Source organism: Tursiops truncatus, chromosome 20 (assembly GCF_011762595.2).
Source record: "Tursiops truncatus isolate mTurTru1 chromosome 20, mTurTru1.mat.Y, whole genome shotgun sequence".
Taxonomy (NCBI): domain Eukaryota; kingdom Metazoa; phylum Chordata; class Mammalia; order Artiodactyla; family Delphinidae; genus Tursiops; species Tursiops truncatus.
The window spans coordinates 17,666,501-17,677,999 of NC_047053.1; the positions used below are offsets into that span (position 1 = coordinate 17,666,501).

The 11,499-nt window shown below is 35.3% G+C and overlaps 1 protein-coding gene across 10 annotated transcripts in view; it reads left to right on the forward strand.

The window, feature by feature from the left end:
- RHOT1 (ras homolog family member T1) overlaps positions 1-11,499 on the forward strand; it is a 66,859-nt gene that overhangs the window by 36,105 nt on the left and 19,255 nt on the right. For 5 of the 10 annotated variants that reach the window (XR_004523678.2, XR_012328502.1, XR_012328503.1 and 2 more), the window contains 9 exons: positions 1,293-1,377; positions 1,750-1,895; positions 2,937-3,037; positions 4,719-4,849; positions 5,527-5,610; positions 7,192-7,311; positions 8,296-8,498; positions 9,556-9,651; positions 11,281-11,403. Coding sequence is in view for 5 of the 10 variants with exons in the window: in XM_019927088.3 (XP_019782647.2) it covers positions 1,293-1,377; positions 1,750-1,895; positions 2,937-3,037; positions 4,719-4,849; positions 5,527-5,610; positions 7,192-7,311; positions 8,296-8,498; positions 9,556-9,651; positions 11,281-11,403 (1,089 nt within the window). In the remaining 5 variants the exon portion in view is untranslated. The remainder of the gene's footprint in view (positions 1-1,292; positions 1,378-1,749; positions 1,896-2,936; positions 3,038-4,718; positions 4,850-5,526; positions 5,611-7,191; positions 7,312-8,295; positions 8,499-9,555; positions 9,652-11,280; positions 11,404-11,499) is intronic. The other 5 variants (XR_012328504.1, XM_019927092.3, XR_012328505.1 and 2 more) reach the window with 3 other exon arrangements.

The following is an 11,499-nucleotide window of genomic DNA, read 5'->3' on the forward strand; positions in this document are numbered from 1 at the left end:
CTATTAATCAGTTCTAAGTTAAAACTTCCCTTGTCAAAGTTATTAAATCTTGGCTCAAGTAATTTCCCAGGTTTTTCAATAAATATATATTGAATGAATGCATTTGTCCCAGGACTTTTTTTTATCAAGTTTTCTTTTCTGTGCCAGTTTATGTGGGTAGATAGATTCTACGGGAGGTTGCTTATTGCTTTCTAAAGTATGACAATAAGGAAACTCCATCTTTTATGGCTTTGTGACTTACACTAAGATCTCTTTTAGTTTCTTTCTGCGCTCTACCTTTAATTTTCTGTAAAGAGCCCCTTCAAAGCCACCACTTGAGTCTTCTTATTGAACTCTCTGCCCCTGTCCTTCACACTGCTGCTAGATTAATAGATATACAACATGGATTTTGCCATGTCACTTACCCTTCAAGACAGGATAAAGCCTAAGCTTCTTAACCTGGTGTAGGAGGTCATTCATGATCTGCTCACTCCAGCTCACTCCCTGCCTTCATTCTAGAAGTAAATACTAAACTATTTCTGGTCCACCAATCAGATATTGTTTCCCACTCCAGGCTTTTGCCCATGGTATTTTTACTCTCTTCCTCCCTCTCCCCCCAACCTAATTCATGTCTGTTATCCTTCAAGTCTCAATACAGGTGACAGTGTCTCTCAGCAGTGCTGACACCTTCCCATCCCCAGGCCAAAGTGTTCCCTTTTACAAGGGTTCCCCTAGCATCTGTAATTTACCCATACTCAACAGTTGCCTCATTCTGTTGAGATAGTGAGGTTATCTACTTGTGGTCTGTCTCCAGCTTGAATGTGGTTCCTTAGAGGTAGGGAGCCTGTCTTGTTTTTATGTCCCCAGTACCTCTGTGCATTTGATAAATGTTTATTGACTCGAATTTAGGGTGTGTCAAATGTCAAATCAGGCAGAAATAACATCTCTTCACATCATTTTCAATACATTACAATGTTGACATTGTTTAAAGCTCATAATTTTGACTTATAATTGGTTTGTAGGAAGAACAACCCATTACAGTTTAATCAGTATTGTCTGTAAATTTTTTAATACAACCTGCCCTTCAGATAGTTAAGAAAACTGTCACGTTGGAGTGAGCACTATTATGACTCTTCTGAGAATTGCCATACCACTGCAGTGACTTTCCCTGGGCAAGTCTAAATGGCTACAGAAAACATGTTCTGTAAATGCTGTCATCCTACAAAAATACTTGTTGCAATTTCATGTTCATTTCTCCAGTTAAATTTTAATATTTGGTTAATGATTTATTTTACTTTTTTTTTCATCAACAGGCTAAAAATACCTCCTGATTGCACTACTGAATTAAATCATCACGCATATTTGTTTCTCCAAAGTACTTTTGACAAGCATGATTTGGTAAGCTTTTAGCTGCAGTTTTCCATGATATATGATAAAATATTTTCCTGTGAATGATGTAACTCTGATCCCTGAGCTATTGGGCATTCCTGTCACATAGCCAAAAATTACCCAAACTTTCTTAAACTAGCAAAGATACTTTCTCATATTATTTACTTTATTGTTTTCTCAAGATGAAAAAGTCTAGTTTCTGATAGACCCTTGCATAGGTTTCCTTATATATGTGTAAGGAGTTTTCTTGATAAAATGTAAAATTTCTTTTCATTTGTTAGTTTTTAGAAACATAGCTTTACTTGATTAGGGGGCTCTTGCATTTGGGAATTATCCTCTTAGATATCTAAGTGTTATGTATACTTTCTTGTGTATCTTCAGGATAGAGACTGTGCTTTGTCACCTGATGAGCTTAAAGATTTGTTTAAAGTTTTCCCTTACATACCTTGGGGGCCAGATGTGAATAACACAGTTTGTACGAATGAAAAAGGCTGGATAACCTACCAGGGATTCCTTTCCCAGTGGACGTGAGTATAGAGCTCACTTCTTTCCTCTAGAGTTACAGCTAGTTTGAAATTATGGTGCATTACATTCATCATTTTGTATATTTGTCAGATCTTGTGAAGTGCTTCAATGATAGCTGCCTGTGAGCAGGATTTATAGTGCTGCTGCTACCTCTGAGATGAACTATAGATGTTCTATAAATTTATCAGGAAGGGATGTGTTTGCTTTTGGATGAGGTACAGGGAAACAGTAATAAGTCATATAAAAATGGAAGTAAATTTTAATACTTAAAAATTTTTTATTGGAGTATAGTTGATTTACAGTGTGTTTTAATACTTTTGATTAAGGGAAACATCATTGTTATTGTACAAATCTTGTATTTTCAGAATATGGGGAGAGCATATTTTACTTGACACTGAATTCTTACTTTGAGGGTTTTTTTGTTGTTGTTGTTTGTTTTCAGTGAACTCTTAGACTTAGTGAGGGTGTCTGCAGTCTTGTTGACCTATTGTCTAGGGTGCTAAAAAAATTCTCTGGTTGTGCATAATGACATAATTACTTTAGCCTTGGCAAAAATAACTTTCTCAACACCAGGATCTGTTCTTTTTTCAGATCATACGAAAGGCTAACTATTTTCAAGTGTCTTTTAGCCTTTCAGTTATTTTTTTCACTTTTTGCAAACCTTTTCAGATTTAATTATCATTAAGTCCTTAACTAGCCAGTATTTGCAGTACAATATGTAACTTGGGAAGCAAATAATATAAAATATCCCTGCTCTAGATCTTACCAGCTGCTCACTGCTCATCTGTGTGGCCTTGCTCTCTCCGGGCAGGTGGAATAGATACAGGAGCCCCTTCCACCCCACATCTTGCATTCTCCTCCCTTTCATTTCTGCCCTAAGGATGTCACTGTAGGAAAAGCCATGGTTGGGCACATGGGAAATTAAAGCAGTCTGACAAAAATTATCTGGGTCTAGTGGTAAAATTATTTGAGCTGTTGTAATTGTTTTTAAAATAAATATTCATTTAGGAACTTTTCACATTTTAAACTCTTCCCTTTCCTAGGCTCACGACCTATTTAGATGTGCAGCGATGCCTGGAGTATTTGGGTTATCTAGGCTATTCAATATTGACTGAGCAAGAGTCTCAAGCTTCAGCCATCACAGGTAAGTATCTGAATGCTATTTAATTAGAAAAAAATTTTTTTTAGGATTCCAGTTTCATATGTAAAAAGAGTAAAAATAAATGCATCTTCATTAGTCTTCCATGTCTATACTATTTCTTTTCCCTTGATTTGGTAATCACTTTTGAGGTAAGCTGCTTGATTTAATTGTTTATCAAAAAGGAAAGAGTAGAGGTTTTACCTCTAGTCTCCCCCTGAGGGTACTTCATTGATGAAAATCAGGGAGGGCTATGGGCATGAAAAGTATTTACCAGTCTATCTTGTGTTTTAATTTTCTTTAAACATTAAAAACAGTGCCTATTAACACATGATCCTGGTATTCAACTGATTGTACATCTCTCGGTTTTATAACCTTTTTCCACATTAAAAAATCTTTCACATATCTTGTAATGTTAACCAGGCATTCTTGCCAGGCAATGTGCTCCACTTAAAGAAAACCCATAGATATAATATGAAATAACAAATTAGGGAACTGATCATTTCAAGAAGTTCTTATATCCTGATTTGTGGGGAAAAAATGCCATATCTTACAGGAAGCCCCATTACAGGAAGACAGCCTTTGTGAAATTGACAGAGCAAGTACCCTTCAAAGTACTTAACCAGTTAGACAGTATTTAATGCAGCACCAAAGACTAAGGAACTAATTAGCCAGCATGAGGTTCTTTCACTCAACAAAATATTGTGGCCATATTTCTATAATCAATAAGTATACTAATATATCTATAATATTTATAATATCATATCTTTAATATTAGATAAAGTATCGTCATATGGATATTCTATAACTTAACTACCCCATAATTATTATCTGTTTTTTATCACTTTCAGGTTTTTTTGCTATAAATAGTGCCTCTTGGTGAGCTTTCTTGTAGTTGAATCTTTGGGTATAGTTAAAGGAGGTCTCTTTACCTCAAGAAGAGATGCCTCGGGCTTCCCTGGTGGCGCAGTGGTTGAGAGTCCGCCTGCCGTTGCAGGGGACATGGGTTCGTGCCCCGATCCGGGAAGATCCCACATGCCGCGGAGTGGCTGGTCCCGTGAGCCATGGCCGCTGAGCCTGCGCGTCCGGAGCCTGTGCTCCGCAACGGGAGAGGCCACAACAGTGAGAGGCCCGCATACCGCAAAAAAAAGAAAAAGAAGACATGCCTCATTGCTCTGCTGATACAACATTGTTTTCAGGGCTGCCTCTTTTACAGATTTACCTTAGAAAGGCCAGTTAACCCTAGCGTGCATATCCTCTTTCCATTTATAGACCCAAGAGAGTGCAGTTTTGAGAGAGCATCTTTTAGTTTATAATTTGTTATGACAATAATTTATAACAGAAAAAAAGATGGGATATAGTATTGGCTGTATTCATTGTAATTTTCATTCATTTTTCAGATATCATTTTGTTATGTAAACATACTACTTATTTTATGATGAAATGAATATCATTTGGTTACTAGAAGTTTACAGCCGACTTTCAGAAATGCATCTTTTTCACTAAGTGGGGCCCTTCTGTATTATATTTTGTACTTTATTTCACATACCGCTTGACTACTGTACAGTATGTTTATTGATCGAACACTTTGTAAAAATGATAAATAGCAATACCCTATTTTGCAGAATGTGAAATGAAGGCTCAGTAAATCTAAGCAGTACATAATTAGCTTTTTTTTTCTTTTTAGTAACAAGAGATAAAAAGATAGACCTTCAGAAAAAACAGACTCAAAGAAATGTGTTCCGATGTAATGTAATTGGGATGAAAAACTGTGGGAAAAGTGGAGTTCTTCAGGCTCTTCTTGGAAGAAACTTAATGGTGAGAGTTCTCAAGAAATAGAGCTATACTCAACAGATTTTTATAGTCACTGAGTTCACATAATTTTTTCATAACCATTTACCCTTTTAGATGATTAGTAGAACTGAGTGACCTATGTATAATAGTAAGGTACAACTAAAGTGTAACAATAATCTCATTGAACTAGCTTTATCTTTGCTTCATTGATGTTAGCTATCATTTGTCTTTTTTTTTTTAAACAGCTTTTAGATGGGGGTTAAATAAATACACATATGAAAGCATCAAACACAGTGCTTGGCACGAAGTAAATGTACAGTGAATATTTTGAACCGAATACTGATACCTAATTCTGACTACTGACTTGAGTAAGGAGATTGACATATTTGTAGATGAAATAGCAGGCCAAATTATAGTGTAAGGAGAATCGCCAGCAGGTGGCTCTGGAATACACTTTCAGTGATATTGTTTACTTCCTTTTCAGCTACTGCTTTCCCTGTATGCAGAACAAATGCATCTTTTATTTTAGACCTTAAGAACTAAGAAACAAAATCAATATCCCCTTTGTATTGATAAATAATACATAGTGTAGGGAAGAATGTCCTTTTTTTGGTAACACACCATACATGCAGAGCGCATGTGTTGATGGAAACTAGTTCCTGTAATACTATAAATACTGAGATGTTTTTGGTTGTTTTCAGAGGCAGAAGAAAATTCGTGATGACCATAAATCATACTATGCAATTAACACTGTTTATGTATACGGACAAGAGAAATACTTGTTGGTAAGAAATTTTCTGGCATATAAAGATTATTAATTATTGGGTACATTTTAAATGACTCTTTGAAAACATAATTAGATTTAATTTAATGGTTTTTGTGTGATTTATTTTTTTACCTGGTTTATTCATTAGAATTAATTTTAATTCCCTTGATCCATGTGGTGATTACATGGGTGTAGATATAAGTAAAAATTCATCTATCTGTGTGCTTAATTGTATGTTATACCACCATAAGAAAGTTAAAAAAAAATTAAATCCTCTTTGCTCTTTCTTCCACTTCTTTTTTTAAAAATTATGTCCTCTATTGTTGACTAGAAATTAGTTTGAAGACCTTTGTGCAGGTGTGGGGTAGTTTAATCTGTAATTGAATCAGGTTGTATCTATTTAGCAGGGAGGAGTGTATTTAACAAGTGTGGTAGCCTAAAAAATGATGGAAAGAATGGTATGACTGAAAAGATAATATGAAATAGTAAAAAGAGGTTTTATGTTCTTTTTGGATCCAGTCTGATTTGGGTTTGAATGCTGGTCCACCACTGATCAGCTGTGTGACCTCAGGCAAATTGCTTATTCTCTGAGTCTGAGTCTCTTATTAAGTTAACTAATATGAGAAGCTCCTGACAAAAAATAGGTACTAAAGAAAGTTCATTCCCTTTTTTTTTTCTTTTTGGAAGTAGTTTATTCTGCTAGACAGATAATCACGTTGAATTTTATGCATATTTTGCTCTTTATGATAAAAGTTCTTTGTCAGTTTCTTGTTAAACCTGTTTATCTCTCATTCTTCTCCTAAGTATAATCCTGTATATTGGGTACTCAGTAAATCTTGCTGGTTGTTAACTTTCCAGTTTTATTGTTACAACCATTCATTGCAAATTGATGTCTTTCATGTCTCTGAATATCCATGCTCTAATAGTGTTTTATTTGGAATATATTGAGTCACCTCTGACTTTACACTTCCCTTTTCTTGTCCTCAACAAAGAAGCACTATCTTATATAGCTCAGTACTGAATTTTACGCTTGTTGGATCATTATCATATCACAGATGGGATGTTTCTTTAGAGATTTTATAATAAACATTGAAAAAGAGTAGGCAGTGAAGTAGAACAAAATAACCTTAATGTACCGTCCTTTGCTTTGTGGTTTGTTTGTTTGTTTTTTTTCCTTTGTGTTTTTGATTGGGGAGGAAAGGTGGTGTGGTAAAAAGAAAAAAGCCTTGGGAATCATATCTGAGTTCAATTTTTGGTCTGATGACTAGTTAGTTGTGCTATCTTTGGCAGTTGACCTAATCTCTTTAGCCTGTTTTCTTATCTATAGTATATAGAGAATGCATGTAAAGGGCCTGCCTAGCACACTTTAGTCACTCACTAAATGTTAGTTTCTGTAGGACCTTAATCACCATTTTTCATCTTCAAAAATCAGAAACTACTTGTTTATCTATATGTCTTACTTCCAAAAATAGTCTGAAAATTTATGCTTAACTAGTATTTTTAAATTAGGAAGTCAAGTTAAGCAAATAATAAAACATCATGACTTTAATTTTACATCAGTGTTATGATACTTATGTTTCTGTCTTTTTCTTTTTACAAGTTGCATGATATCTCAGAATCGGAATTTCTAACTGAGGCTGAGATCCTTTGTGATGTTGTGTGCCTGGTATATGATGTCAGTAACCCTAAATCCTTTGAATACTGTGCCAGGATTTTTAAGGTTTGTTGCTCTTTTGGTCTAAAACCAAGTTTAACTTTATAAGGAGTTTAATGGAATTGTAATGTGGTGTTTTCTAACCAGGGAAATGCAAGAAAATTATTTGTGGAGCTTTTCAGAAATACATACATTTGTGTCCTATCCCTAAAGGTTCTGGTTCCATTCTGAGGTGGTAGAGTCGCAGACATCTGTATTTTTAAAAGTACTTTTTTCCACGTGTGACTCTGATGTGCGTTCCTGGTTAAGAACCTCTGCATTAATGGAAGGTCTTAGGAATGCACATGGATTATATGTTGCCCGTTATACAAAGAATAATAATAGAGCAAGGGGATAAACCAGAGGCTTGAAAAGTTATCAGTTACTTTGAGATTATCAACAAGATTCAGTAAGAGTAAAAAAACTGTATGTACGAAGGAATTTACTCTAGCATTGTTTTTAATAGCAAAAACCTGGAAATAATCCAAATGTCTAACAATAGGAGGATATTTACCAAATTGAGACAAAATGATCCTATGAAATTTATGTAGCCATTAAAAATAATGGTTTTGAATTCTGAAAACATGGAAAATTCAGTATTATATTTTTAAATGGTTATGTCCAGCATGACTACAACTATGTAAACATATATATATGCATGTGCTTAAGGACTAAAGGTAATATCAAAAAATGAAAATAGTGTGCTTTAGGAGGGAGAATTTAGGTAGATTTCTTTTTATTTCAGAGTATTGTTTCTTTTTGAAAAAAAATTTTTTTTTCAAATTGTAGTGAATTTGAAGAATTGTTATATTGTTACCAGCATTAGAAAAGTGGCCCTGGTCTTATTATGCTACTGACCTAGACAACTGCCAGTCTTTGCCTCTTAGTTTACTTTCTCCCTGAAACTGTTGATGCTTTGCCTATCTAGAGAAAATTTTTAGTGCCCATTTAATTAAGTTTAGTAATTTTTGAACTTGTCATCAGATTTTGATTTCACTTTTTATTCTGTAGCAACACTTTATGGACAGCAGAATACCTTGCTTAATCGTAGCTGCAAAGTCAGACCTGCATGAAGTCAGACAAGAATATAGCATTTCACCTACTGATTTCTGCAGGAAACACAAAATGCCTCCACCACAAGCCTTCACTTGCAATACTGCTGATGCACCCAGTAAAGACATCTTTGTTAAATTGACAACAATGGCCATGTACCCGTAAGTACTTGCTCTGCCATGATTTTCGTTTTGCATGGTTTGTGGTAACATTGCATGCCTTTACTAGCCATGAGGGTGGAATCTCTGTCACATAGAAGTTGTTCAGCAACAGAAAGAGACTTTGTAATGAGAAGGGACAAGTTTGAGTAAATGCAGGTTTGGTTTGGGTACCAGAAGAAAATTATATCACTGGTGCTTCTGATAATATTTGACTATATTTGAGCAGGCTGTAACTATCTTAATAGGATAGTGCAATAAAACTCAGCCTCTCACCCATCATTAAAAAGATAGTCTTACTGCAATAAAATGGAATTGACATCATGCTGATAAGGCATTTCCATATGAACAAAAAGTTAACTTTTATATTTTTTCTGCTGATTAATTGACCTTGAGTATGTGAAGGATTCTAAAATCGTTTATGAATTTATGTTTAAATTATGGGTATGTTTGAGTTCAGGATATAATGTCTTTTTTTAGTGCTATAAAAAGTAGTTGTAATTGGGATTCCTTCTATATAAATGTTTTATGTTAAGTGTTATGAGCCACAAATTTTATGTACATTTATTGTATATCTCTACATGCATATGCACAAGCACATAACTGTGGTCATCTTTGTAGTTTACTAACTGCCTTAAAATTGCATGGTTCTTAATGGCATTCTCCTCAAGTACGGTGTTTGTATAAATTCTGTTTTGTGATAAGATAGTTTTTCAGGCAGTGCGTTTCTCAGGACTTTACAGTTTATTCTATTTATTATTATGTTATTCTCTAAATTATTTTTCTTCTTATGAAAAGTACAGTATAACATAGAGTAATACTCAAAAATTGCTACAAGCTAATAAGGTTTTTCAAAAGGTTGTTAATTTGTACGGATTTTTCAAATCAGTTAACTTGATTGCTGTTCCATTAACTAGTACTTTAAAAAAAAATGCAGCAAACCCTTGAAATTCTATTTGTATTGGAAGAGAAGTCATTCCTTCCTATTACTGTTAGATAAGCAAAACCTTACTTTTTATGTTTACCTTTGCTTTAAAACTTTCATGTATGTTATCTACAGAGAGGATCATTACAGAGACAGACTCTCCCGAGACATGGGCCACACTGATAGAATAGAGAATTTGAGAAAAATCTGGGTCTTTCTAAAAACTGCTTTGTAAGTTACTTTTTCTTTATGGCTTCTATGGCATTTTGTTGACATTTTCTTATAGATGACCAAATCTTTTTCTCCATAATTCACATTTAGTAATTATCCAGAAACGCACTGCTTGGTCAGGCTTACTGCCTAACTGTATACTATGGTGTCTTTCTTTTTAATATGTAAATGCACTGTCTTAATCTTGTAAATAACTGCAACTGTGTTTTTAGATCTGCATCTTTAAAATTTTACTGCAATATGTGTGAGTGTGTGTGTGTGTATATGATAAATGTACATACATGGACACTTGTTTTTATGGTTAATCCGAAACTACTTCTCATGAAGCATCTCCCTGTTGCTAAGCATACTTTGCATCCCTCCTTTTTGGTGGGTGGAGCCTGTATATGTTGAAGAGTCAGATTCAACTTATAAAATAACAGATGGATTCCAGTATGACAGCTGGCAGTGACTTAGTAGCAGTGATATGTTCATCATCACAAGTCAGATTTTAAAATGGAATGTCTTGAGCCTGTAAGAGTCTTTTAAAAAATTAATTCTTGTTTTTCTTCATGTTGGGAATTAGGCATTATTGGGATGCTGCTAATCTCCACAACCATGCCACGGTGTGCTGTGGTCTCATCAGATCTCACAAGCTAAGCCAAGTCAGATTGGGCCAGTCCATTGACTGAGAAGCCTCTAAAAAATGTTCAGGTGTTACAGGAAGTGATGTAATTGATTCTTCAGGTGGCGCTCTTCTGAGTGGGTTCTGCGCCAGTACCTCTCCAGGGGTGGTGTGATGGCCTTGTATGTCTGAGTGGCTCTGACCACTGAGCAGTCATTGGAGACCCCCTACTTTGGTTGTTAGAGTGGAGGTGAAATGGGCTGCCCCACGTGCCTGTACCAACTAGTGCAACTCACTCAACCAGAAAGGAGTCAGAAAGCCTCCCTAAATTTCATATCTAATATCAATTGGATCCATTGTTGATTTTTTACACCCTTACCCAGAGTTTCATATTATCGTACTTAGCTGGTGTGTTTTGCTAGCAGACGAAATTAACCCTATATTTTGGGTTCAAGTAGAAATTTATGAAGCACTTTGATTTCCTTTGGGAGCCATGGTGCTTGATGAATTAAAGACGATGTTGTTCATATCTCCTCAGGGTTGAACATACTCGTCTTTTGACTCTTTTGTGTATTTGTCACTCTTCTCCTTCCTGGTTTTCAGGCATGTGTATATACTGAGGGAGGAGGAGGGGATGGTTATTTAAATGCTAGCAAACTCTGACCTTTTGGTGGGTGCTGTGGCTTACCCAGTTTTTCTTTTATTAATTTAGATGAGGGTGCCATCTATTGCTGTGCATATTTATTCCACTAAAACCCTTGTACTGATAATTCTATCCTCCCTCCAAAAAAGCAAAAGTGTTAGCTGATTTTCCTTAGATTTTCTATAGGGAGGGAGGAGGGAGCTATTGCTGTTCATTATATTTTTGGTAAATGTGGAATTCTGCACAACTTTAGCATGCCCCACACTGTCCTTTTCCTTAGTGTTGCTTATGCCTAAATCTTTTTTTTTAAGTTGGCACACTCTGACTTGTGCCATATTTGTAAGTAAGAACTCAACTCCTGTCCTTCTGTGTGTTTTCGCAGCCATGCCCGGTTACGCTGTATGTGCACCTGCAACAGGTGTACATTTTGCATCTGTCAGAACTTCCTCAACTCAGACTTGCTGCAATCTGTAAAGAACAAAATCTTCACTGCAGTTCTTAACAGGTTCTTAACTTTCTTTACTGGGTACCAGGCATTCTGTTAAAATACAAAAGAAAAAAGTGGTTAACTATTTATTATACAAATACTACAAAGACAACA